Here is a 24,909-nt window from a genome sequence, read left to right on the forward strand (position 1 = left end):
GTCACACAAGAAGAAGTGCAAAAGACCATTCAATCTCTAAAGATGAAAAATTCATCCGGAACTGATGAGGTATCAGCTAAACTTCTAAAAAACTGTAAAAATGAAATAGTAATACCCCTGACAGACCTCATAAATAAATCACTCTCACAAGGAAAATTCCCAGATAAATTAAAAATAGCTAAAGTCTACCCAAAATACAAAATACCCCCGCCGCAGCAAACCTGCAGACTAAGCGAATTTCCATTTGACTGATTTGATTTACACTGAAGTATCTACTTAAAAATATAACATTTATTCCCGATTTAAAAAGAATTAGTTTAACAAGTACTTAGGTTTGCTGCATCAGGGAGGGTAAAACTATTTTTTTTTGTAAAATGTTAATAGTTAGTAAGAAATAAAAACGTTTTCCAAATTTGATCAAAATATGTTCATAAACAAGCAAACTATAACAGTTTACTTATTCTCCATAAGAATAACATAGGAATTTTAAATTTACAATTTTTTTTGAATTTTCTCTGTAACCATTAGGCGCATAATAATGCTTCAATATACTAAATTATTTGTTTTTTTAAGCTCTACAAAATGGTTTGGAAAGAAATTGCTAAATTTTATGTTTTTTGGGTCAAAAATGGGAAAAACCTATTTTTACCCCATAAAACCCCCCGTAAACCCCCGTTCCCATGGTCCGATCATGCTGGATCGCAAACTCGTTCGAATAAACGTAGGTTTACACGTTTGTACCAAATTTCATCAAAATCGGATCATTTTTGCTCGAGTTATCGTGCTAACGGACACACTTATATATAAATTTGAACGGATGGTGTTTTTGGCCTCTAGGGACCTCAAAACGAAAGAAAAAATCGGTCCCGCGCCCAGGTCTTACCATAAGTACTATGGTAATAGCTTATTCCCTATATGGGAAATTCGCTAAAAATGGACCAACGATAGAAAGAAACAGCTACAGGCCAATCTCCCTAATATCAATGTTTTCAAAAATAATCGAAAAGATAGTACTGGCCCAACTCCTACACCATCTTCAAGAACACAACCTTCTCAATAGTCAACAGCATGGATTTATCAAAGGCAGATCGACAGCACAGCCACAGCCTTAATACAACTGACGGAGCACATACTAGACCAACTAGAAGAAGGCAGCACTTCAACAAGCCTCTTCCTAGATTTTAGTAAAGCTTTCGACTGCCTAAACCACGAACTTCTTCTACTCAAGATGGAAACACTAGGTGTGAGAGGAAGAGCAGCAGAATGGTTTGAAAGCTACATTAGTAACCGGAAACCTGCCCGGAAACAGCTTGTGGAAATAGCCTACATAAAGAACAACGCAAAGTATAAGGCCCAATCCAAAGCTGTAGACGTGCAAAGAGGAGTACCCCAAGGATCAGTACTTGGCCCAGTCCTTTTCCTCCTTCTCACGAATGACCTACCTAGTTGGATTGGGGAAGATGGACACACAACCATGTACGCAGATGACACGGTTCTCACATTTGCGGAAAAAACAATGGAAAATCTGGAAGAGAAAATCAACACACAACTCCAGAGAACAAAGCAATACTGTACTCCAACGACCTAGTTCTAAACGAAAGCAAAACCGTTCAAATGACTTTCACCACCAAACGCAACAACACAGACATTATAGCCTAATACCGGGACTACAAACACAAAATACCTAGGCATCATAATTGACTCCAAGCTATCATGGAAACCCCACATAGACCAGCTCTGCAAAAAGCTAAGTTCAAGTTTCTACGTTATACGTAGGATCAAGCAAGCTTGCAGCCCAGAAGTAGCCAAAGTTGCATATTTTGCTCTACAGCCTGCCCTCGCTAGTCCGACGCTTTGAAATCCGACGTACTCGGTAATCCGACGCGCCGTCAGGCGCCGCTACGGGAGCAAAAATAAGCATGCAGTGACATGAAACACTGTGACTCACGTCTCGTTGCCGACGGAGCCCTTCCGTTCAGTGTTCAGTTGACTATCGAGACGTGCAGTTCACTTTTCCGTTGCAGTCGTACCTTTGTTAGTAAGTGCAAGTGTTCGTGTACAGTACAGTACAGTAGTTGTGTGAAATGGCTAGTACAAGTGTTGTTAAACGGAAACACAAAACTTTAACAATATCGGAGAAGTGGGAGATTATTAAAAGAATAGATAGCGGTGAAACGCCGACTGCAGTAGCGAAATGTTATGACATCGGACGGCCCACGATCTATGATGTAATGAAGAAGAGAGAAAAAATTGAAGGGTTTATGAAGTCTGTTGAAGACGACGCTTTAAACAGGAAAACACTGAGAACAAGCGAGTTTCCTGAGGTGGAAGAAGCACTGTTCATTTGGTTTAAACAACAACGCACACGGAATGCTCCTATTTCCGGAGACATACTTAAACAAAAAGCGCAATATTTCTACACAGAAATAACAAAGAAGGATGATTTTCGAGCTAGTCATGGATGGTTCGAAAACTTATACGTATACGGTTTATGAAGATGAGTGGTGAAAAGGTATCTGCTGACAAGTCTGAGATTGATGCGTTCATTGAAATGTTGGACAAAAAAATTACTGAGCTTGGTTTAGTTCCCGAGCAACTGTACAACGCCGATGAAACCGGGTTGAATTGGCGATAGCTCCCGGCAGAAACATTTGTAAGTGATGAGGAAAAAAAAGTGTCTGGAAGGAAATTGCAAAAAGAACGACTCACGCTTATGGTGTGTGCTAATGCATCAGGCACTCATGCTTTAAAACTGCTTGTTGTAGGAAAATAAAAAAACCCTCGAGCATTCAAAAATGTCAAGGTTGAATCTCTGCCAGTAACTTACAAGTCACAAAGTCGCGCTTGGGTCACAAAAGAAGTTTTTCATGACTGGTACACTAACAGCTTCGTTCCACAAGTTAAGGCTGAATTAAAGAAGAACAAGTTACCAATGAAAGCCCTTCTTTTACTGGATAATGCGCCAGGACATCCTGATGCTGATGAATTGAAAATCAAAACTGCTGATGGCTACATTGAAGCTATTTACCTACCAAAAAATACCACAGCTTTAATCCAGCCCATGGATCAAAATGTGATAAAAACTCTCAAAGCTCACTACAAAAAGCGCATTCTTATGGATGTTGTCAGTCAACCTGATGCTGATATTGCAGCGATTTTGAAAGCTTTCAACATTAAGGACGCCATTTTGAATGTTGCATATGCTTGGCAACAAGTAAAAAGCACAACTTTGATCAAATCTTGGAAAAATGTATGGCCTAACAATCCATGTCTTACAACATGTAATCCTACATCCAGCAGCGACCCAGAACCCGTTTTGGAGGCTACATTGGAACTTTGTAACGAAGTGCAACTTGCCCCCGCATCAGTTGAAGAGCTTAGGACATGGATCATGGAGGACAACCTTGATGCTGACGTGACAGACGCAGATATAATCCAAGAAGTTACAGCAGCTGATGACGACGTGATCGAGGACGCAGCGCCAGAAAAAACCTTCACCGTCAGCTGTGATGACGCTGTATCGGCTGCTAATACTTTGTTACGTTGGTGCCAAGAGAGAGATGTGGACAGGACAAAAGTTTTAGTTTTAAAAGGATTGCAAGAAGCAGCAATGATGGACTGTGTACAAAAAAAGAAGCAGAAGTCAATCACAGACTTTTTTAACAACTAAATACCGTGCTGAAACACGTATGTATTAATTTTACAGGGGCCTACTTTTTTAATGAATTGTGTACTGTAGGCCTACTTTTATGCGTATTTTTTGGGATGTACGTACAGTACTGTTTGTAAATACTGTAAAATAAGTTTAGCTACATAAATTAAAATTGTGTTTACTTTATTCTGTGTATTTAATTCTTCCCAAGAATTTAATAGTGATTAATATATTGTTTAAAATGATAGTTATATCTTTTTGGCAATCAAATACATTACAGAATAGCCATTTTCGATAATCTGACGTTTTTGAAAATCCGACACTGCGTCAGTCCCGTACCTGTCGGACTAGCGAGGGCGGGCTGTATTCGAGTCCCACCTCAGATATGGCATTGCGACTTGGGGTGGAACATCAAAAGGCAACATGGAAAGAGTACTCCTAAAGCAAAAAAAGAGCAATTAGATGCCTTGCCGACCTGAACTACAGAGACAGTTGCCGAGAAGCCTTCAAGAACCTTAAAATTATCACATCAATTTCACTCTACATAAGAGAAGTCATTATCCACACCACTAAAACAGCCCAGCCAAGACACAGAGACATACACCAGCACAACACACGACATGCCGCCAATTTTTCCCTCCCACAACACCATCTGAGTCTGTACGAGAAGAAACCATCCTACAAAGGTGCTCTGTACTTTAACAACCTACCAGAGCACCTCAAGAGAGAACAACCCAATCTGCTCAAGAAGCACCTGACAACATGGCTTAAGGACCGGCCGTTCTATTCTGAGGATGAATTCTTAAACAATAAGCTACCATGAAAAAAAGAAGAAAAAAAAGAAAAAAAATTCTAATTGTAATTGCAAATTACTGTAATAGTTTACGTACATACTGTACATTTTATGTACCTGACGCATGAATGTTCTCTAGGAATATTTCAATAAAGATTTTGTCTATTGTCTATTGTCTATTTCCATCTACTTGGCTGGAATTCCACTAAATTATTCCTTTAAAATTGTCAGATTTATTTCCTACTAGTGTACCTGTTGCTCAAATTCGAGCAGTTGATAAGTACCATTACAGGCGTTATTTTGAAACGAATAACAGTCATAATTTATGATGACTTTAAAAGATTCGACTCAAAGATTATGGAAATACTCATAACAGATCGATACAATCAACATTTCTTGTAAATATCTTACAATTTTTCAAAAGCTTATCTTGTTTTTAACGAATTTCCTTATAGGGAAGTAGCTATTACCGTAGGTAAGACCTAGACCCAGGACCGATTTACTTTTTCATTTTGATGTCCCCAGAGGCCAGAAACACCATTCGTTAAAATTTTTATATACGTATATATATATATATAGACTTATATATATATATAGACTTGTCCGTGAACGCGATAACTTGAGTAATTTTTGTCCGATTTTGATGAAATTTGGTTTAAAGGTGTAAAGCGGGATAAACTTGAATGAGTTCGCGAACCAGCACGATCGGACCATGGGAACAGGGCTTTACGGGGGGTTTTATGGGGTAAAAATTGGTTTTTCTCACTTTTGACCCTCAAAACACAAAATTTCCCGATTTCTCTTAAGACCTTTTTAAGGAGCTTAAAAAACAAATAATTTAGTATATAAAAGTATTTTTGTTCAATTATTTATTAGTAACGGAGAAAATTAAAAAAATTGTAAATTTAAAATTCCCATGTTATTCTTATGGAGAATATTGTCAAACATTGTAGTTTGCTTGTTTATGGATATATTTTGATCAAACTTGGCAAATTTATTTATTTTGTACTAAGCTATCAATATTTTACTCAAAAATACACTTTATTAGTTTCCTTGTGCAGTAGCTAACCTAGGTAGCCTACTTGTTAAACCTAATGTTATTAAAATATATTTAACTGAAAATCAGTTTAGACAAATGGAAATTCGCTTAGTCGGCAGGTTTGCTGCGGCGGGGGTATTTAGTGTTTTTTACAAATTATAATGTTAAAATTTCAAAGACAAGACTAAAAGACAATTAATGAACTTGAAGTATATTTAACAAAGTTGGACAAAATGTTTACAAATCATAAAATAATAAATAAAACATATGTTGGCTCAATTAAATAAGAAAGAAGGTAAGCATGGATTATTACATTTTCTCCCATTACATTTTCTCCCCCCCCCCCCCAAGAACTGCGACCTTGCTGATATTTGTCCAAGAGGCCATGAATTTCTTTGATTATCTTTTTCAACTAATATAGCCAAGTCCCCTACTTGAGGTGGTTCTATTCTTTTGTGCCACTTGCGACGTCTTGATAAACAGGACAGGTATTCGTGGATCCAACGCTTCCAAAACTATCCAAAAGTGATCTTACACGGGCTAGTTGTATCTTACATAGTATATCTTCATCAATATTTACTTTGTAGGCTTCGTGTAGAAAGTGGTTTTTGGTGTGATCGGCTCAGGGTCCAACGGGTCAATTGATACGTGTGTGAGTGGACGTGAATTAATAATAAACTCCACACGAGTCAAAAACTTCTGCAGTTATTCATCTTTTGGGTACTTGGATCGCATGAAACTTTTCAATGCTTTTTTTACTGACCTTATCAGTCTCTCCCAACATCCCCCCATGTGTGGCGCACGGGGAGTAATGAAATTCCATTTATTCCCACTCTTGACGACTGTCCGTTGAATCTGGGCGTTATTTAAAGACTTAACAGCATTTTGAAGTTCATTGTCTGTTCCTACAAAATTTGTACCATTGTCAGAAAACATCTCGGAAGGGCAAGGTTTCCGGCTTATAAACCTTTGAATTGCCATAACGCAACTCTCCGTACTTAACGAATGAGCCACTTCGAGATGAGTTGTACGGGTAGAAAGGTATGTAAATATTACACCGTATCGCTTTTCATGTCTTCGGCCAACAGTCGCTTCAATTGGGCCAACAGTCGCTTCAATTGGGCCAACAGTCGCTTAAATTGGGCCAAAATAGTCAACACCAGTGTAAAAGAAAGGATACTGTGCCTTGACTACTCGTGACATTGGCAGGGGTGCCATTTGAGGTGGACTTGGTTTGGCGTTGTCAATCCTACAACGCATACAGCTTCTTTGCACTTTCTTCACTGTTGTGCGAAGATTAAGTATCCAAAATCGTTTTCTTGTCATGTTCATTACGGTTTCTATTCCTTGATGGAAGCATTTTTCATGGAAGTTCTTCACAATAAGTCTTGCTACATGACATTTTCCATCTAAAATAATTGGGTCAGTGCTGATATCAGGAGAATTTTGTATTCTTGTAGACATCCTGATGAGGTCTTTCTCGTCAACGAAAGGATCGAATGTGAAAATTTTACTTGACTTCGGTAGTGACTTGTTATTTCTTAATAAGGTCTTTTCTTCTTTAAAACTTAAGTCTTGGGAATTCAACATTAAGATGTGTTCAGCCTTAAGAATTTTATCTGGTTGAAGTTGCAGTATCGATCTGGGGTTATAGTTCTTCTTCAGTCTGTCTTTGTCATTTCTTTTGATCCTGGATTGAGAACCAATGTATCTCAGAACACATGCGATGCAGTTACTCGCGTTACCTTATTCCAGGAAGAAAACCGCTCAATATTGATAACATCTTCTTTGTCTTCGTTGTGTAACCCAACAAACTTTTGTTTTACCTCTTCACTTTTTTTGTTTGCATGGTTGTCGGTTGCTGTGGCCAATGACTTGAGTCGTATTTTAGAAACTCGGGGCCATAAGTCCAAAATTCATGAGTACTTGTAGTGAATTTCTGGTTGCTTCTCGTAGCGACATCAGCAGGGTTATATTTTGATGGCACCCACTTCCATTCATCAGCTTGTGAAACTTCAAGGATTTCCACAAGTCGGTTGGAAACAAATTGTTTAAAGCTTCTCGGATCAGATTTTATCCAATGTAACACTGTAACAGAATCTGACCAAAATATCTTTTGGACGATGCTGATGTCTATGTCGTGTATAATTGTTTTAACTAGCCTACATCCTAGGACAGCAGCTTGTAGTTCCAGTCTTGGTATGGTAGTTGGTTTTAGAGGTGGCACCTTTGCCCTCGACATAACCAACATAGTGTTGTATCCAGTATTCTCGTTAGCATTCTTATGTCTTAGATATCCAACAGCGGAGTACGCTTCTTCACTTGCATCAACAAAGACATGAAGCTCAACCTCATTTATCATAAGGGTTTTGAAATAGCATCGTGGAATGGTAAAATATTGTAGTTGTTTAACTTCTTCCAACCATTCTTGCCATTTCTTAGTAAGTCCTGTTGTTAGTACTTCATCCCATGTTGTTTTTGTTCTCCAAATCTCTTGCACTAATATTCGATCTTTGATTGTCACAGTTATCTTGACCTATCAAAATGGTAAGTTTGGCATGAGATGTTGGTAAAGGTTGATCAATTGACTGAAAATGAGGCCACCTCTCACAAAGCTTTACTAAGTCGATCGACTGTTCGGGTAAATCTAGAGGTGGTTGAGGTCTTACATTATTTAATGTAAAAACTTCTTCGTAGAGCCCTTTTATTTTAAGTTCAACTCGTCTGGACGTTGCGTCAAAATGTTTAGTTGCATTTGACCAACAAGTGGTAAGGGGTTCAATGCTACCACTAACACCTAATTTATCGGCTGTAGTCGAATCTAGCAGAGATATGGTTGAACTGTCATCTAAAAGTGCGTATGTGTCGATCTGACAGCTTGGACCATATAACGTTACTGGACAAGTTCTTAGTAAAACACGGTTATTTATTACCGAGTGATTGCTTATAATTTCTTCTTTTGATTTACCTTCCTGCCTGAAAGTTTTCTGAACTCTGTCCTGGCTGATCTCTTGGGCATTTTTTGAGGCACTATCAGTATGCAGAAGGCGATGGTTCTGCATACTGTATCACCCATTGATTCCACAAGGTTTCTTTAATTTACAAAATTTGATGTGGTGACGGCGGAAGCAAAAGAAACACGGTTTTTTTCTCAACTATCATCTTCCAACGCTGCGCGACTTCTGCTTTTCTGAAAAGCTTACATTTATCGGTTTCATGACTCTCCGAGCAAAACATGCAAACATTTTCATTGGGCGAATTAGTAAAAACTGGTTTAGGGTCACTTCTCTTCCGCGCTGTCTCCTCGAGTGGACAAAAATAAATACTCATAATGGAACACTGATTTTCAAGCCAGTTACAGAATACTTTCAGGTTAGTAGGTTTTTCTAAATGCATGCTATTTATATGTTCAGCCCACCTGTACTTCAGAGTATAAGGGAGCTTACTTAAAAATTCATTCAACAAGAGAGGATTTATTAGGTTCATTTCCAAAAACCATCCAAAAGTGATCTTACAAGTGCTAAGTTGTTTCTTACATAGTTTATCTTAATCAATATTTACTTTGTAGGCTTCACGTAGAATGTGGTTTGGTGTGATTGGCATGACTTAAAAGCAATTAATAAACTTGAAGTATATTTAACAAAGTTGGAAAAATGTTTACAAATCATAAAATACTAAATAAAACATATGTTAGTTCAATTAAATAAGAAAGAAGGCAGGCATGGATTATTACATTTTCTCCCATGCAAAATAGCCTTACTCATAGCCGCATTAGGTTATCCATAATAAAGATTATAAAAAAATAAAAACATTATTTCTATTTCTTCTCCTTGGTGGTGTTCAATGACTTTCCTGTGTTTCCATAGTTTGCAAAGCGGCTCTTCCAATGATTACTAAGAAATGCAGCACAGTGTCAATTCAGTTTTCTTTTTAGTATATCAAATTATCCAGACTCTCTCGCTTTTTTCCATTGTAATATTTACGCCAACCCAAATTCAAATAGTAAATATTTCATTTCAACCAAGCCAGTAAATAGTTGTAGCAAACTGTTAAATTAGCAAACTTATTGACTGTTTACAATTAACATATGTTATTCTTCTCACTTTTAATTTCTGACAACAGCTGGAGTTTCATAACAATGTTTGTTTCCCATGTTAATCTTATGGAGAAATACAAAACTTTAAAGGGCCCGAGGGCCTCACTTTCTAATTATTTCCCTATAAATAAAGTTTCCTGCACAACTTCACGATACGCTCTTTTCAATGACACCAAAAACATGTCAATCGGTTCAGTAGTTTCGGAGAAGTAATTGTCACAAAAAAAAACCGGCTTGCGTATTAAATAAGTAAAATATATATGGATTTAAATATCATTAATTTTGATGAGCACCTAGGTTTGCTGCTACAGGGGAAAAAATAGGATTTTTTATTGAAATATTGATAGCTTAGTATGAAGTAAACAAAATTTCATAAAAATATGTCCATAGACAAGCAAGCTACAACAGTTTATTTATTCTCCATAAGAATAACATGGTATTAAAAAATTTAGACTTATGTGGGTTTTTTTCTGTAACCGTTAGACGTAGAACAATGCTTCAATATACTAAATTATTAGTTTTTTCGAGCTCTACAAAATGGTTTGGAAAGAAATTGCAAAATCTTATATTTACAGGGTGAAAAATGGGGAAAACCCATTTTTACCCCATAAAACCCCCCATAAACCCCAGTCCGACCATGCTGGTTCGCGAACTCTTTTGAATAAATGTAGGTTTACACGTTTATACCAAATTTCATCAAAATCGGATCTTTTTTGCCGAGTTATCGTGCTAACGGACACATATATAAAATATATGTATATATATATGAATTTGAACAGACAGTGTTTTTTGCCTCTGGGGACCTCAAACCGAAAAAGTAAATCGGTCCCGGGTCCAGTTCTTACCATGAGACCTACGGTAATAGCTACTTCCCTATAGGGAAATTCGCTAAAAGTGTACTTTTGGACACGCTAGTGCATATGACCCATGCCACCTTTGAATGATTTTCTTATTTTAAATAATTATTAATCTTTAAGCTCATGATTACCTGTTCCAGGTATTGAAGCCACCAAAACCTCGAATACCATTGAAGGATTTGATGGCAGCTGCTCCTGAGGAAGATAACACTGCTGCTCGTAAACGACGAGTCAGCTTTGCCAATGTCAACAAGATCAAGTAAATATTGGATATTTTTGTTTGTTTCTTCCACTAGATTTAATACCTACACGAATTACTAAAAGGTGTAAACTGTTATCGTTGCATTTGTTCAGTAGGCTTACTAAATTACAGGACATTATAATTGAATGGTGTCAGAAAATAAGGGAGGAAATAGACTCATGGCACTGTGAGAGGCTCAATCAACGATGTTATTTTATTTTAAAATAAAAAATTGGCTAATGCTGGTCCGTATGGATGGATTAACGTGCTGTTTGAAACTAAAATTTTCCGTGACAAATATTATATTGTTGGTTGATATTTGATATTACCTTGATGAATTAGTTATCAGCTACGTGTATCAGCTATCTATATATTTTGTACTAAGTAGGCGAATTATTTTTCACCCCTTACTTAAATTAAAAGAAAGAGACTTTGAAAAGAAAAAAACTTGTATAAATTGAATTTTGAGTCTAAAATTAATGTAAGATAGATGTGTAACTATTTCATACTATACTTTTTGTTATATCTACCAAACTAAAAAAAACAAATGATACCAAAACTGCTAAACTATCAAAACTTACCAACTACATAAAACTACCAAACTTGGATTTTACCAAACTGCAAGTAGGTCTTTTTGATGGCAAAAATTGGCCAACTTGGAAATATAAAATATGCATACTTCTATGAAGCATACCAAAAGCTTTGGACGTTGTTAAGGGTAATCTGCAAATGCTCAAGGAGCTGAATCCAGGAGCAATAGGAGAGGAAAAGGCTAGGTATCATTAGGATGTAGCTAATTTTACCAAGGCTGACAGCATGGCAGTGATAGTTATGACGACAAACATGACGGAGGAAACTTTACAAAAAGTTATGTGTTTTTTTAAAGGCTAGGGAAGTATGGCTAGAACTTCAAAAGCTGTACGATGGTGTATCAGAGGACAAAGCTAACAATATTTGTTTGGAATTTTCTAGCTATAAAAGAGATTCCACTGATGACATATCCAGCCACATGTCAAAGCTCAAAAACCTATGGAATGACCTAAAGCTAGAAATTAGTTAAGACACTCAAAGTAACTGTGACTTACCTGAATTATTTCTAATTTGCAAAATTTGGAAATCTTTAGTGCAGTCCCGTCTGGTACAAGTTTCCAACCTACTCTAACATGAGAAGGAATCAAAAGTAGGCACCCGCTAATGCCGGAATATTTTTTTTTAATTCCCTATTAATTCTTTTATATTTAATGAATCATTTGTTTGGCTATTCTATACAGTAAATATAATAGGCTAGTCAAAGTAATATAATAAGCATTAAAATAAAAAATTGTTATGACAAAACAAGAGTGCCTTCTTGGCGGGACATTTGAGTTAGGTAGATCAGGCTGTGGAGGTTAAGCTCCACAAGATAAATAAGAGTATATTATTTCATTATTTGTTATTTTAGTTTAGAAATTATTGACTCTGTTCAATGTAATTTACATGTGTATATAAAAAATAAAGTATATTTTGACTTGACATGCACTTGCACGAATACATATGGAAGCGTACATAATACTACTACATGATAATTAATACAGTAGAACCCCTCATATTCAACCATAACGGAACCTAGCCATGGTCTGAACGGCCGAAAGGTCGGATATCGGGAGGTTCAAACTTGCTTTCTGGGCGACACCAATAATCGTCTCCTGCAATCATGCCAACCCCCGTGACCATATCTTCATTTCTCTGCGACACCGGTAATTGTCTACTGACATGCAACTACCGTGAGCATGTCTTGCGTTCGCGGCGACAACCGTAATCGTCTTCCGCGACCACGGCAACACCAGTGAATGAATTGAATTTAAAAATTCTTTATTGCTCAATGTACATAATATATAGTTGTTGTAAACAATCACAATAGTATTGAACACAATTCTGGTTATAGTATTTATACAAATATGCCCATATTATATACTTAAACAGCATTTTTTTACCTTAACTGCTTACTAAACATGAAAATAGAATAAAAGGAATCATAGAGCAATAAAGCCCTGAGGTTATAAACCTGTGTGGGATCTAGGCTATATTTGAAACTTACACAAACTCAGTATAGTAGGTTAGAGAGTGCCTGGCCGGAATCAGTACCACAGTTATACTACACATATATTTAAAAATAACATAAACGTGGCTTCTTCACATGAAACAATATTAACTTCTTTAATTCTTACGTCTTATTAAAGTATTAGGCATTGTTTAAAATACTATAACTATAGACTACTAGCAGAGTACCCGTCCTTCGTACGGGGTTGGAATATAAGTATAAAATGTTTATTGCAGTTATACTCAAGCTTTGCGATTGCAATGGGTGGAGGACACAGTTTGATAAAATTTGCTTTTTTAAATTTACAGTATTCTATAGTATTACACATCTACCATAGCCATAATGTTCTACCATTTTACCTAAACAATAGAGAAAAATAAATTATCAATTCGCAAAATATCACAAATTATTCATGAAATGAAAAACATATACATAACTGTAAACAATCCTACTTTGACAGTTCTCATTGCGAATCACAGTTTTTTGTTGCTGCTTAGTTCAAATTAGCTGCTTCATAAATGCAAAAAAAAATATAGTGCTGCACCCTGTTGGTAAATCTTATAACTTTTTAATGCTTTTCCATATCATAGAACCAACTTTTTTAGTTGAAACAGCTGACTAAATTCTTTAATTCCCTTTAAATATGAATACTCATAAGGTTAACATGGGGAATTACAGAGCCACTGGGGCGGAGCCCGAAAGGATTTTTGAAATAAGAATATGCCTATATGTTAATCGGGAATGTAAGCTATCATCATGCCAAATTTCAGCCCAATCCGTCCAGTGGTTTATGCGTGATTGAACTTCAAACAAACAAACAAACAAACAAACACACAAACTTTCACATTTATAATATTAGTAAGATAACTAGCAATGAAAAACACTATGCCCTTCATATTAGAGTAGTAAAAAATTGATTAATGTCATTATGGTTAAGTAAGTAGTTACGTATCATTTTGATTTTATTGAATTGGTTTTTGTTTTTACACTCTTTAATATAGTTTGGAAGTAGATTATAAAACTTTGGTGCTAAGTACAAAAAATATTTTTTGAAAAGGGATAAATTGGGTCGCAGAACATACATTTTACCCACGTTCCTTAATGTGACTGTTGGTATTGCTATAACCAGCTGATCTCTAGTTGTTGATTTTTATGTTATGTTATGAATTTGGAGAATAAACACTATCTTGTTTAGAAATGATTATTTAATTAAAATAGTTTAATTAATAGATAAAATAACATGGTGTCAGTAGTACCGAATCCACTGGACTTAAGTAACCCAACGCGAGTAAGAGAAAACTGGGAAGTGTTCAAGAAACAATGGAAGAACTATTTGATCTTAGCTGAAGCAGGAGCATTAGGTGGTACAAGGTTAAGTACACCTAAACTGAAGATGGCCATGTTTTCAACTGTAATTGGCCGCGATGGACTATGTTTGATTGAAAAAATACTTGGCTCCAATGAATCAACCCTGGATCAGGTAATTGAAGCTTTGGATAAGTATTTTTTAGGGACAAACAATCCTTTGTATGACAGATTCATTTTTAATGGCATCGTTCAAAAGACTGATGAAGCAACTAAAGACTTTATAGGTCGTTTAAAAGAGCAAATACGATTGTGTGATATTGATTCTTTAGCAAATCTGGGCAAGATAGGCCTTGAAGATACTCTAATTTGTGACCAACTAGTTGTAGGCATAACCAATACTGAATTAAAAAGGACACTTTTGCGTAGAAAAGACCTAAAACTTGATGAAGCTATAGAAATATGTATGCATCATGAAACAACTGAAAGGTTTGTTACAAAAATGACAGTGAAATCAGAAGAGGCGGCATTTCAAGCAAAGAGTAGACACTTAAATAATAAATGGACCTGTCGTTTTTGTGGTAAAAACCATATCAAGGGAGCAAAAAACTGCCCTGCGTTTGGTAAAGTTTGCAGCAATTGTGGAAGGAAGAACCATTTCAGCAGCGTGTGCCGAAGTTCCGGTAAAGTTAATTTGGTCCAAGATAATGACAGTGAAGCTAATCAAGATAGCCAAAGTGAAGAGGAAGTAATGGAACTTAACGATATCCAGTACAAAAAACGAATTTTTGTAAAAATGATGGTCAACAAAAAGCTCAGAAAGTTCCAGCTTGACTCAGGTGCAACTTGTAACGTTATGGGGCTACGAGATCTAAAAACTATTCTGGACGATGAAAATCCTAAACTTAACAGTAGCTCCACTACTTTGTGTTTCTATGGCGGGTCATCCCAAAACTCACTAGGCAGCATTGTGCTTAAAACAAAATTCAAAAAGAATATTTTTGATTTAAAATTTGAAATTCTGAATTCTGAGAGAAATCCTCTTATAGGAGCAGCAGATTGTCTTCGACTAGGCTTGATTTCAACAGATGAAGAGGTTTTCCAGGCTCTCACAGCATCTAACCAAACGGCCACACATCAACATACGATATTTGATAAATTTCCTACTGTATTTGAAGGATTAGGGTGTTTTGAAGGTCTTTGCAGCATAAGAACTGACCCATCGGTACCACCTTCAATAGCAGCACCCAGGCGACATCCTCTAGCGTTGAAAAAAGAAATATGTGCTGAATTAGATAGACTTGAACAGCTCGGAGTCATCGTCAAGGTAACAGAGCCTACTGATTGGGTCAGTAGTTTAGTAGTAGTGAAGAAACCTAACAAGATACGGCTTTGTATAGATCCAGGCCTCCAAGTCGTCCTACTTTTCCTACTTTTTAGTTGGAAAGTAAGAAAAGTCCTACTTTTTACACATTTGTCCTACTTTCCTACTTTTTTATAAAAATTATGTCGATTTTGCGATATTTTATTACACTTATTAATGTTAACTTATCAATATTTCCCAATGAGAAGTTTTTTCCTAAAAAATATGACTGACTGAGATAATTTTGTTATAAAACAATTTGTTAAATGATTTTAAATTTTAATTTATAAGTTCCAGTACCGGTAGTATCTGTATGGTTAATCTTATCAACATTGTTATTGGGTGAAAACATTTTTATTTTCAAAGACATGGCAATACTATTGTGATAGAAAATAAAAATTGTGATTATTATCAGTGCTTACTATTCTGACATGTCTTTTAGATTCCCCAATGAAGTAAACTGAGGGGAAATCAATGCTCCTTGGGAGCCCTGGGATACTAGTTCAAAAGTAGTTTACTTTAGCACTTATCTGTCCAGTGTTTCCCTGATTAGCCTAAACATGATTTTTTGACTTAACTGTATTCAAAATAAATTAAGGCTTAATAAGTTTAAATGTCCAAGTTTCACTGGCTCAAATAGTTTTTACTCATTACAATTCAAACATTCCTACTACTTTTAAGATCGCTCTAATCTAACTAATTCAAAATACTTTTGGAACATATTTTTAGAATTTTATATTATATCTAGTTCCGTACTTTATAGGCCTACTTAAATAACTATTCATGCTTCTGTTTTCCACCCAAAAAAATTCATTTTACTTTTATATTAATTTTAGTTCTAAAATATTAAATAATATAAAAAAAGAACAAATTTCTTATTTACAACACCATTTTAAACACAAATTAGGGTTGGTTAACGTTAGGGAAACATATTTATTTTTATCCTTTATTTAATGCTGCTTGTCCTAAATATTTTTTCGTGATGACTGTAGATAATGACTCCTTAACATTTTAATTTCTCTTGTGCGTTACTTCTGAATATTTGGTGTACAATCTCAGTTAAAACTATGTCCGGCCTTTTAGTTGAAGATTTTTTAAATAACAATAATTAATTATTGATTTTAATTTTAAAATTTATATATAGAATTATTTTAGTTATGTTTCCAAATTGTCTGGACATATTTTGTGGACTTCTTTCTTGGGCTAAAGCCGGGTTTTCCTAGGCGCGGAAGCGGAGAGCGGACTCCACTTGTCTTAGGTAATTTAATGTTTCTGTTTTCCTAGAAGCGGAGCGGAACACCATGTTAATTTCTTTTCTGCTCTCCGCGTTCCTCTCTCCGCTCTCCGCTTCCGCGTCTAGGACCCAGCTTAAGACAAACATAAAATTCCATATAAGTATGGGTCTAAAATGCCTAGATTTTAATTTGTCGGTCTGTTTGTGATTTTTAAGAATTATTTTATATCTTGGGCATTTTTCAAGATGGAACTTTTAAAATGGATATAAATGTGTATTTTAGAAGGTGATAAGAGCTTGCAAAATTTTGATCCAATATCTCAAGCCGTTTCAATATGGCAGCCATTTAAAATATTTAATGCCAAATTTAATTTGAAACCGTAAATATTTAGAATATAGTTTCCTGGATCAAAAAGATAGAGAATTCAAATACAAATCAAATGAGACCTTGTTTTTTTAAAATCTGATGACAAACAACCAAATCAGTTTTTTTCTAAATTTGTTTACGCAATTTAATAGGACTACCCATACTGCACTGAAAAATAACAAATAAGAATACAGTATGGTAGTGCTATTAAATTGCATAACCGAATGTTAAAAAAAACTTATTTATGGTTGTTTGTCATCCGATTTTACAAACAAGTTCTCATTTGATTTGGATTTGAATTCTCTATCTTTTTGATCCTGGAAACCATTTTATAAATATTTACGGTTTTCATGAAATTTGGCATTTAAGATTTTAAATGACTGCCATATTGAAACGGCTTGAGATATTGGATCGAAACTTTGCAAGCTCTTTTCACCTTCTAAAATACACATTTATAACCATTTTAAAAGTTCTATCTTGAAAAATGCCCAAGATATAAAATAATTTTTAAATGTCACAAACAGACCGACCAACAAAGATTTAGGCATTTTAGACCCATGCATACTTATATGGAATTTTATGTTTGTCTTAGCCCCAGAAACAAGTCCACAAAATATGTCCAGACAATTTGGAAACACCCTGTATATTTATATACACTATTATATTTGATAAACTATTGTGTATGCTAGTATTATTTGGTTTTTAATATATATTGTATCAGCAAAAAAGTTCGATTTGTATGTAAAATTAAGTCCTACTTTTTGCTGAAAAAGTCCAACTTTTCCTACTTTTTTGAGGTCAAAAACCACTTGGGGGCCTGTAGATCCTTTTCACCTTAATAAAGCCATTAAAAGGTCTCATTATCAAGCACCAACTATCGAGGAAATAGCTCCACAGCTACATGGAGCAAAGTTCTTTAGTGTTCTGGACCTTAAGGATGGGTTTTGGCATGTAAAGCTAAATGAGGAATCTAGCAGGCTAACCACGTTTTGGACCCCCAAAGGCAGATTTTGTTGGACTAGACTACCTTTTGGTGTTGCTAATGCTCCTGAAGAGTTTCAACGAAGAGTTCACGAAAACCTTGAAGGTCTTGAAGGGATTGTGGCAATAGCTGATGATGTTATGGTATTTGGAAAAGGAAACACAGTTCAAGAAGCTAAGATTGACCATGACAAGAAGCTGAATGCCCTTTTGCAACAAGCTCAGCTTAAAGGGTTAAAGTTCAACAAGAATAAGTGTAAAATAGGTGTAGAAAAGATTCCATACATGGGACATCTTATTACAGCAGATGGGTTGAGTCCTGATCCTAGCAAAGTAGAAGCTATAAGCAAACTTTCAGCTCCTACTTCAAAAGAAGAAGTCAAGAGATTCTTAGGATACGTTGTCTACCTATCAAAGTTTCTACCAAGACTATCAGAAGTAGCAACACCGATTAGAAATTTGCTGAAAGATGATAGTGAGTGGGTATGGGACAGCCCACAGAAAGATGCTTTTCAAAAGTTGCTCAAGATGGTTCAAGAAGCTCCAACATTAAAGTACTTTGACCAGACACAGAGTTGTGTTGTGCAATGTGACGCTAGTCAATATGGCCTAGGGGCTTGTCTCATGCAGCAAGGTAAGCCCGTTGCCTATGCTTCAAGAACATTAACTAAGACTGAAGTTGCCTACGCACAAATTGAAAAAGAGTGTCTAGCTATTGTGTTTGGACTTGAACGCTTTGAACAGTATTTGATGGGACATAGAGATGTTATAGTTGAATCTGATCACAAGCCCTTGGAGACAATATTCAAGAAGCCCTTGATTTCAGCTCCTAAGAGACTGCAAAGGATGCTTTTACGACTTCAAAAATACAGCTTTTGTGTACAATACAAGCCAGGCACATCAATGCATGTCGCAGATTTTCTGTCCAGATCGCCTCTTAAAGTAACCGGCAGAGAAACAGTTGACGACCTAATCTTCCAAGCAGAGTTAGAGAACATTAATGATTTAGACAACATTAATATTACCGATGAGAGGATTAAGGAGATAAAAGAAGAGTCAAGCAAATGCCCTGTAATGAATAATCTTGTGGACACAATTAAAAAAGGGTGGCCTGATAAACGTACTCATGTTCCTCAAGACCTACAGGAATACTGGAGTGTTAGAGATCAGCGATAGATGGAATCGTAATAAAAGGAGACCGTATAGTAGTTCCACGTTCTTTGAGACCTGCCATGTTTAAAATTTTACATTCTTCTCACCAAGGAGTTGAGTCTTGTTTAAGAAGAGCAAGAGAGGTGTTATTTTGGCCGGGAATGGCTGGAGATGTCCAAAGAACTGTCGAAACATGTTGGCCTTGCCAAAAGTATGCTCCAGCTCAGAAATCCGAACCCTTACAGCCTCATAATACTCCAACTAGAGCATGGCAAAGAGTTGGAATTGACTTCTTCAAGCTGGGCAGTGACCACTTTCTTATAATGACGGATTATTTTTCATCATTTTTTGAACTAAAGAAATTGAATTCACTGAAAACAGAAGGCCTGATTCAGTTTTGTAAAGAACAATTTGCTCGCTACGGAATACCAGACGTTGTTGTTTCTGACAGTGGTACCCAACTAGTTAGCCAAGACTTCAAGCTTTTTGCCCACACTTGGATGTTCAAAATTGTTGTTTCTTCACCGCATAATCACCAATCCAATGGTAAGGCAGAATCAGCGGTTAAAATTGCTAAGAGAATGTTAAAGAAAGTAAAAGAAAGTAAAGAAGACTTTCAAGCAGCTCTATTAGAGTGGAGAAATACACCACTGGCTGACTTGGGTGCAAGTCCTGTGCAGTTATTAATGTCTAGATCAACAAAGACTCGGTTGCCAGTAACAGAGATGAAACTAAATCCAAAGATACACATAGGAGTCACAGACAAGTTGAAGGAAAAACAAGAAAAATACAAGAAGCACTATGATAAAGGCACTCATGCATTGGACCCACTTAAAGTTGGGCAAAAGGTATTAATACAGAAGAGACCAGACATGAAAGCAGAACCGTGGACGCCTGGCGTAATAGTAACTGTGGATGGGTTGAGAACTTACATTGTAGCAATTGAAGGAAGACTATTTAGACGCAATAGAAGATTCATTCGTCCATTTAAAAGTTAAAGAGGGAGATGTTGGTATTGCTATAACCAGCTGATCTCTAGTTGTTGATTTTTATGTTATGTTATGAATTTGGAGAATAAACACTATCTTGTTTAGAAATGATTATTTAATTAAAATAGTTTAATTAATAGATAAAATAACAGTGACATTGCTCTGGTTCATTCTGTTTGTATCACATCTATTTAAAAAAATTCTTAAAACCTTAAAAATGTATAAGTTTCTAATGGCAAAATATTTAAACTTTACAAAAAGAGGTAGAGAAGGTTTGGTTTTTGTTTCGTTTATATATTATTCTGACGAAGGCTTTTTGTAGTGTGATTATTGGTTTTAATGTGGTAAAATTTGCACCACCCCAGATTTCTATGCCATATTCAATTTTTGAATTTATGAATGCAAAATAAATTGATCTCAGAAGCTCTATATAACATACGCTCCTGAGCATGTAGAATATACAGATGTATTTGACTAATTTTAATTTTAAGCATGAAATATGCTCTTTCCAATTAAGTTGGCTGTCCACGTATAAGCCTAAATATGCTAAATATGCTCCCTACTTGCTCAAGGTCTTGACAGTTACAGATGTTAAAACTTGTAGGGCGTGTTACGTTGTGATGTTTCAGGGATTTTGCGAAGTGTACGTATGTTTTGTTAGGTTGAATTGAATATGATATATTTGGTTTTTGGGCTCATGACCGTTAAATTTGATGTAAACCACCACCTCAGAGTATTCACGTCATGCTGCATTTTAGTATTTAACTCGCATAGTGAGTTTGCTTCATATGACAGAGTTGTATTGTCAGCGAAAGCAACTAAATTACCTTTAAATTTGCCGTTACAAAGGTCATTGATAAAAATCAGAAACAAGGGACCAGACAAAACTGAGCCCTGTGGTATGCCAAGTTTTACTCGACCTTCCTCACTAACACAATTATTTGCCCTTGTGGTTTAGCTTCGTCCTGACAGGTAGGAACGGAACCATTTTAGAGCAACTCCCCTTACTCCAGCATGATACATCCTTTCCAACAGAATTCCATGGTCTACCATATCAAATGCCTTCATCAGGTCTACGAATATACCTCCATAGACTTTACCATTATTAACATTTGTGTAAATATCAGACATATACTCAATAAGAGCAGAACAAGTGTTTAATTTGCTTTGGAATCTGAATTGCTTTTTGCTAAAGAATTGATGCTTGGTTAAAAAATTTACCAACCTAACTTTTCCTATTTTTTTCAAGTATTTTTGAGAAAATTTGTAAGAGGGCTATTGGTCTATAATTACTTGGATTATATCTAGCATTCTTTTTATATAAAGGTGTAACAACTGCTTTTTTCAATTTAACTGGAAATTCCCCAGATGCTAAACTTGAATTAAAAATGTAGGCTAAAACATGTACAATGGAATTAGCTATAGTTTTTATTATATTAGGAGTTAAATTATCATAACCTGGTGCTTTATTATCACTTAATGAATTTACAATTTTCATTATTTCCTCCTCGCACGTTGGGTAGAGAAAAATTGAATCTTTATTTGAGGTCCTTTTAAAGTTATTCCTGTAAGGGTCAAATACACGATTGATGTTTACCTTATCGTACAAGATTTTGTTCCTCAAGTCATCAGCCACTGAGGAAAAAGTTATTTAAGGTATTCGTAACCTCATCGAGGTTGTCAATCAATTGCCCGATTTCATTTTTTAATACAATTGTGGTACCGGTACTACCTTTTTGCTTTGCACCTGTTAACTCTTTTATCAAATTCCATTGGTTTTTGCTATTTTTCATGTTATTTTCTATCTGGTCTGAAAGTACTAAAAGTACTTATTTTTCGCATACCTTATTTGGTTTATAACGAAATTCTTAAAATGTTGTATCTCTGTTCTTATGTTGGGTCATTTGGTTTTTTCAAGAAATCTTTATAAAGTTTGTTTTTAATTTTAATATTATGTTTTATATGTTTACTATAGATAATAATCTACTTACATATGCCAGTAAACACCCATGACTCATTTTTTGTGTCAATTGTAGATAATTAAGCTGTACATGTTTCGAGCCTAATACGGCTCATCTTCAGCAGCATTTTTGTAAGTAAGAATTTTCACATCGAGAGATGATTGTCAACTATTTACAGGAACCACATATATACACAAACACAGAACATTTTAGCATGCTATTTACACATATTTTTGTTGCGTACACTAGTTTAGGTAAAACTCGACCGGACGACATTTGTAGGCCTACTGAGGAACACGAACACGGGAGGGGGAGAGTGACGTCACGGTATCAGCTGACTTGTGGTTCTTATTTACAGTTTTGCTATGTACATCGTAATACAGCTGATATGTAATCTTGTCCGAATATTCCTCTCTCATATTTAACATGGTTTCATTGCCGTGTTCTTTCATATGTTGGTAAATAAATAATTCCTCCCATACTTTGGCTTTGTTTTTCTGGCTATAGGCCTAACTCTTCAAAATATTTAATGATTTTTCAAACTCGATTCTATGACTTATATTATCTTTGACCGCAATCTTGCTTCATGACCGTTCTGCTACATGGTAGGATTATGAACTTTTTATTTGTCTGTATTTTGAATCGTTTGGAAGAGATTTGCAGGTTAATGATGATAGTTCATGTTATTTGTGGGAAACAGGTCCCGGTGTAGGAAGTAGTGAAGGAATTGGTGAAGGTGAGGAGTCCGGAGTGTTGGTACTGTTTATGACGATTAGATTAAGGTATCTGCAGTCCTAAAATGCTATGGGATGGGAGGAAAACAGGTCCGCGACGTAGGAAATGGTGAAGGTAGTAGTAAAGGTGAGCAGTCTGGAGTGTGGGGACTGTTTATAACGATTAGATTAAAGTATCTGCAATCTTAAAATGCACTGGGATGGGAGGGAAACAGGTCCATGACATAGAAAGGGGTGAAGGAGGTAGCAAAGGCGAGCTGTCCGGATTGTTGGATCTGTTTATGACGATTAGATTAAGGTATCTGCAATCTTAAAATGGACTGAGAAGGGAGGGTAATAGGTCCGCGACGTAGGAAGTGGTGAAGGAGGTAATAAAGGCGAGCTGTCCAGAGTGTGGGATCAGTTTATGACGATTAGATTATGGTATCTGCAATCCTAAAATGCTATGGGAAGGGAGGAAAACAGGTTCGCGACGTAGGAAGTGGTGAAGGAAGTAGTGAAGGTGAGGAGTCCGGAGTGTGGGTACTGTTTATGACGATTAGATTAAGGTATTTGCAATCCTAAAGTGCTATGGGATGGGAGGAAAACAGGTCCGCGACGTAGGAAGTGGTGAAGGAAGTAGTAAAGGTGAGCATTCCGGAGTGTGGGTTATGTTTATAACGATTAGATTAAGGTATCTGCAATCTTAAAATGCACTGGGAAGGGAGGGAAATAGGTCTGTGACGTAGGAAGTGGTGAAGAAAGTAGCAAAGGCGAGCTGTCCGGAGTGTGGGATCTGTATATGACGATTAGATTATGGTATCTGCAATCCTAAAATGCAATGGGAAGGGAGGAAAACAGGTCCGAGACGTAGGAAGTGATGAAGGAAGTATTCAAGTCGAGCAGTCCGGAGTGTGGGAACTGTTTATGAGGATTGGATTAATTAAGGTATCTGCAATCTTAAAGTGCAATGGGAAGGGAGAGAAACAGGTCCGTGACGTAGGAAATGGTGAAAGAAGTAGTAAATGCTAGCAGTGCGGAATGTGAGAAATGTTTGTGGCAATTAGATTAATGTATTTAAAATACTAAAATGCTATGGAAAGAGATGAAAACAGGTCGATGTAGGAAGTGGCGTAGGCAGTAGTAAAGTTTAGCATCGCAGAGTGTGGGAACTGTTTGTGGCAGTTAGATTAATGTATCTGTAATACTTAAATGCAATAAAGAAGGGAAGGCAACAGGTCTATGACGTAGGAAATGGTGAAGGAGGAAGTAGTAAAGGCGGGCATCACAGAGTGGGGGAACCGTTTGTGGCAGTTAGATTAATGTATCTGTAATACTTAAATGCTATGATAAGGGAAGGAAACAGGTCCATGATGTAGGAAATGGTGAAGGAAGTAGAAAGGCTAGCAGTGCAGAGTGTGGGAACTGTCTGTGGCAATTACAATAATGTATCTGCAATTCTGAAATGCTATGGGAAGGGAGGGAAACAGGTCCACTACGTAGGGAGTGGTGAAGGAAGTAGTAGTTGAAGAAAAAGTAATTTGAGTACAAGACATGAATACGATTAGACGGGGTATAAAAAAATTAGAAATCAATTGAATGGTGCTATATGGCATGCTAAAAAGAACTTTTATATAGATAAAAATTGTCTGACAGTAAAGACACCAAAGAGTTCTGGAAATGCCTTAAACAAAATTATATTTCGAGTAAAGAGAGCAATAATACGATTCTTCAAGATTTTAATGTCAGTGATATAAATAAATATATTGTAAAACACACATTTTATGAAGTGGACAAAGATATAATGAATACGTACAGAAAGACGACCCATAATGACAATAAAAATATATTTAAATTTAAAGCTGTGTCAGAATATGAAGTAAAATCCGCTATGAATGAGATAACTTCCAGAGCTGTGGGAATTGATAAAATAAGTATTTTAATGATAAAAACCATTAGTCCGTTTGCTATTGAGGCCATAACACATTTAATAAATACATCTTTAGCTACAGGAATTTTCCCTATAACCTGGAAACAAAGTATCGTCCATCCAATGCCTAAGAAGGAGAATCCTAATTTGAATGAA

At 36.0% G+C, this 24,909-nt stretch overlaps 1 protein-coding gene across 1 annotated transcript in view; it reads left to right on the forward strand.

Annotated features, from left to right (window-relative positions):
* LOC128983120 (uncharacterized) overlaps window positions 1-24,909 on the forward strand; it is a 127,240-nt gene that overhangs the window by 16,769 nt on the left and 85,562 nt on the right. Inside the window, exon 3 of the mRNA XM_054402287.1 lies at window positions 10,578-10,696. Coding sequence (XP_054258262.1) covers window positions 10,578-10,696 — 119 coding nt within the window. The remainder of the gene's footprint in view (window positions 1-10,577; window positions 10,697-24,909) is intronic.

Source organism: Macrosteles quadrilineatus, unplaced genomic scaffold (assembly GCF_028750875.1).
Source record: "Macrosteles quadrilineatus isolate MER2022 unplaced genomic scaffold, UCM_ALF_1.0 Scaffold_1__1_contigs__length_201487025, whole genome shotgun sequence".
NCBI lineage: Eukaryota > Metazoa > Arthropoda > Insecta > Hemiptera > Cicadellidae > Macrosteles > Macrosteles quadrilineatus.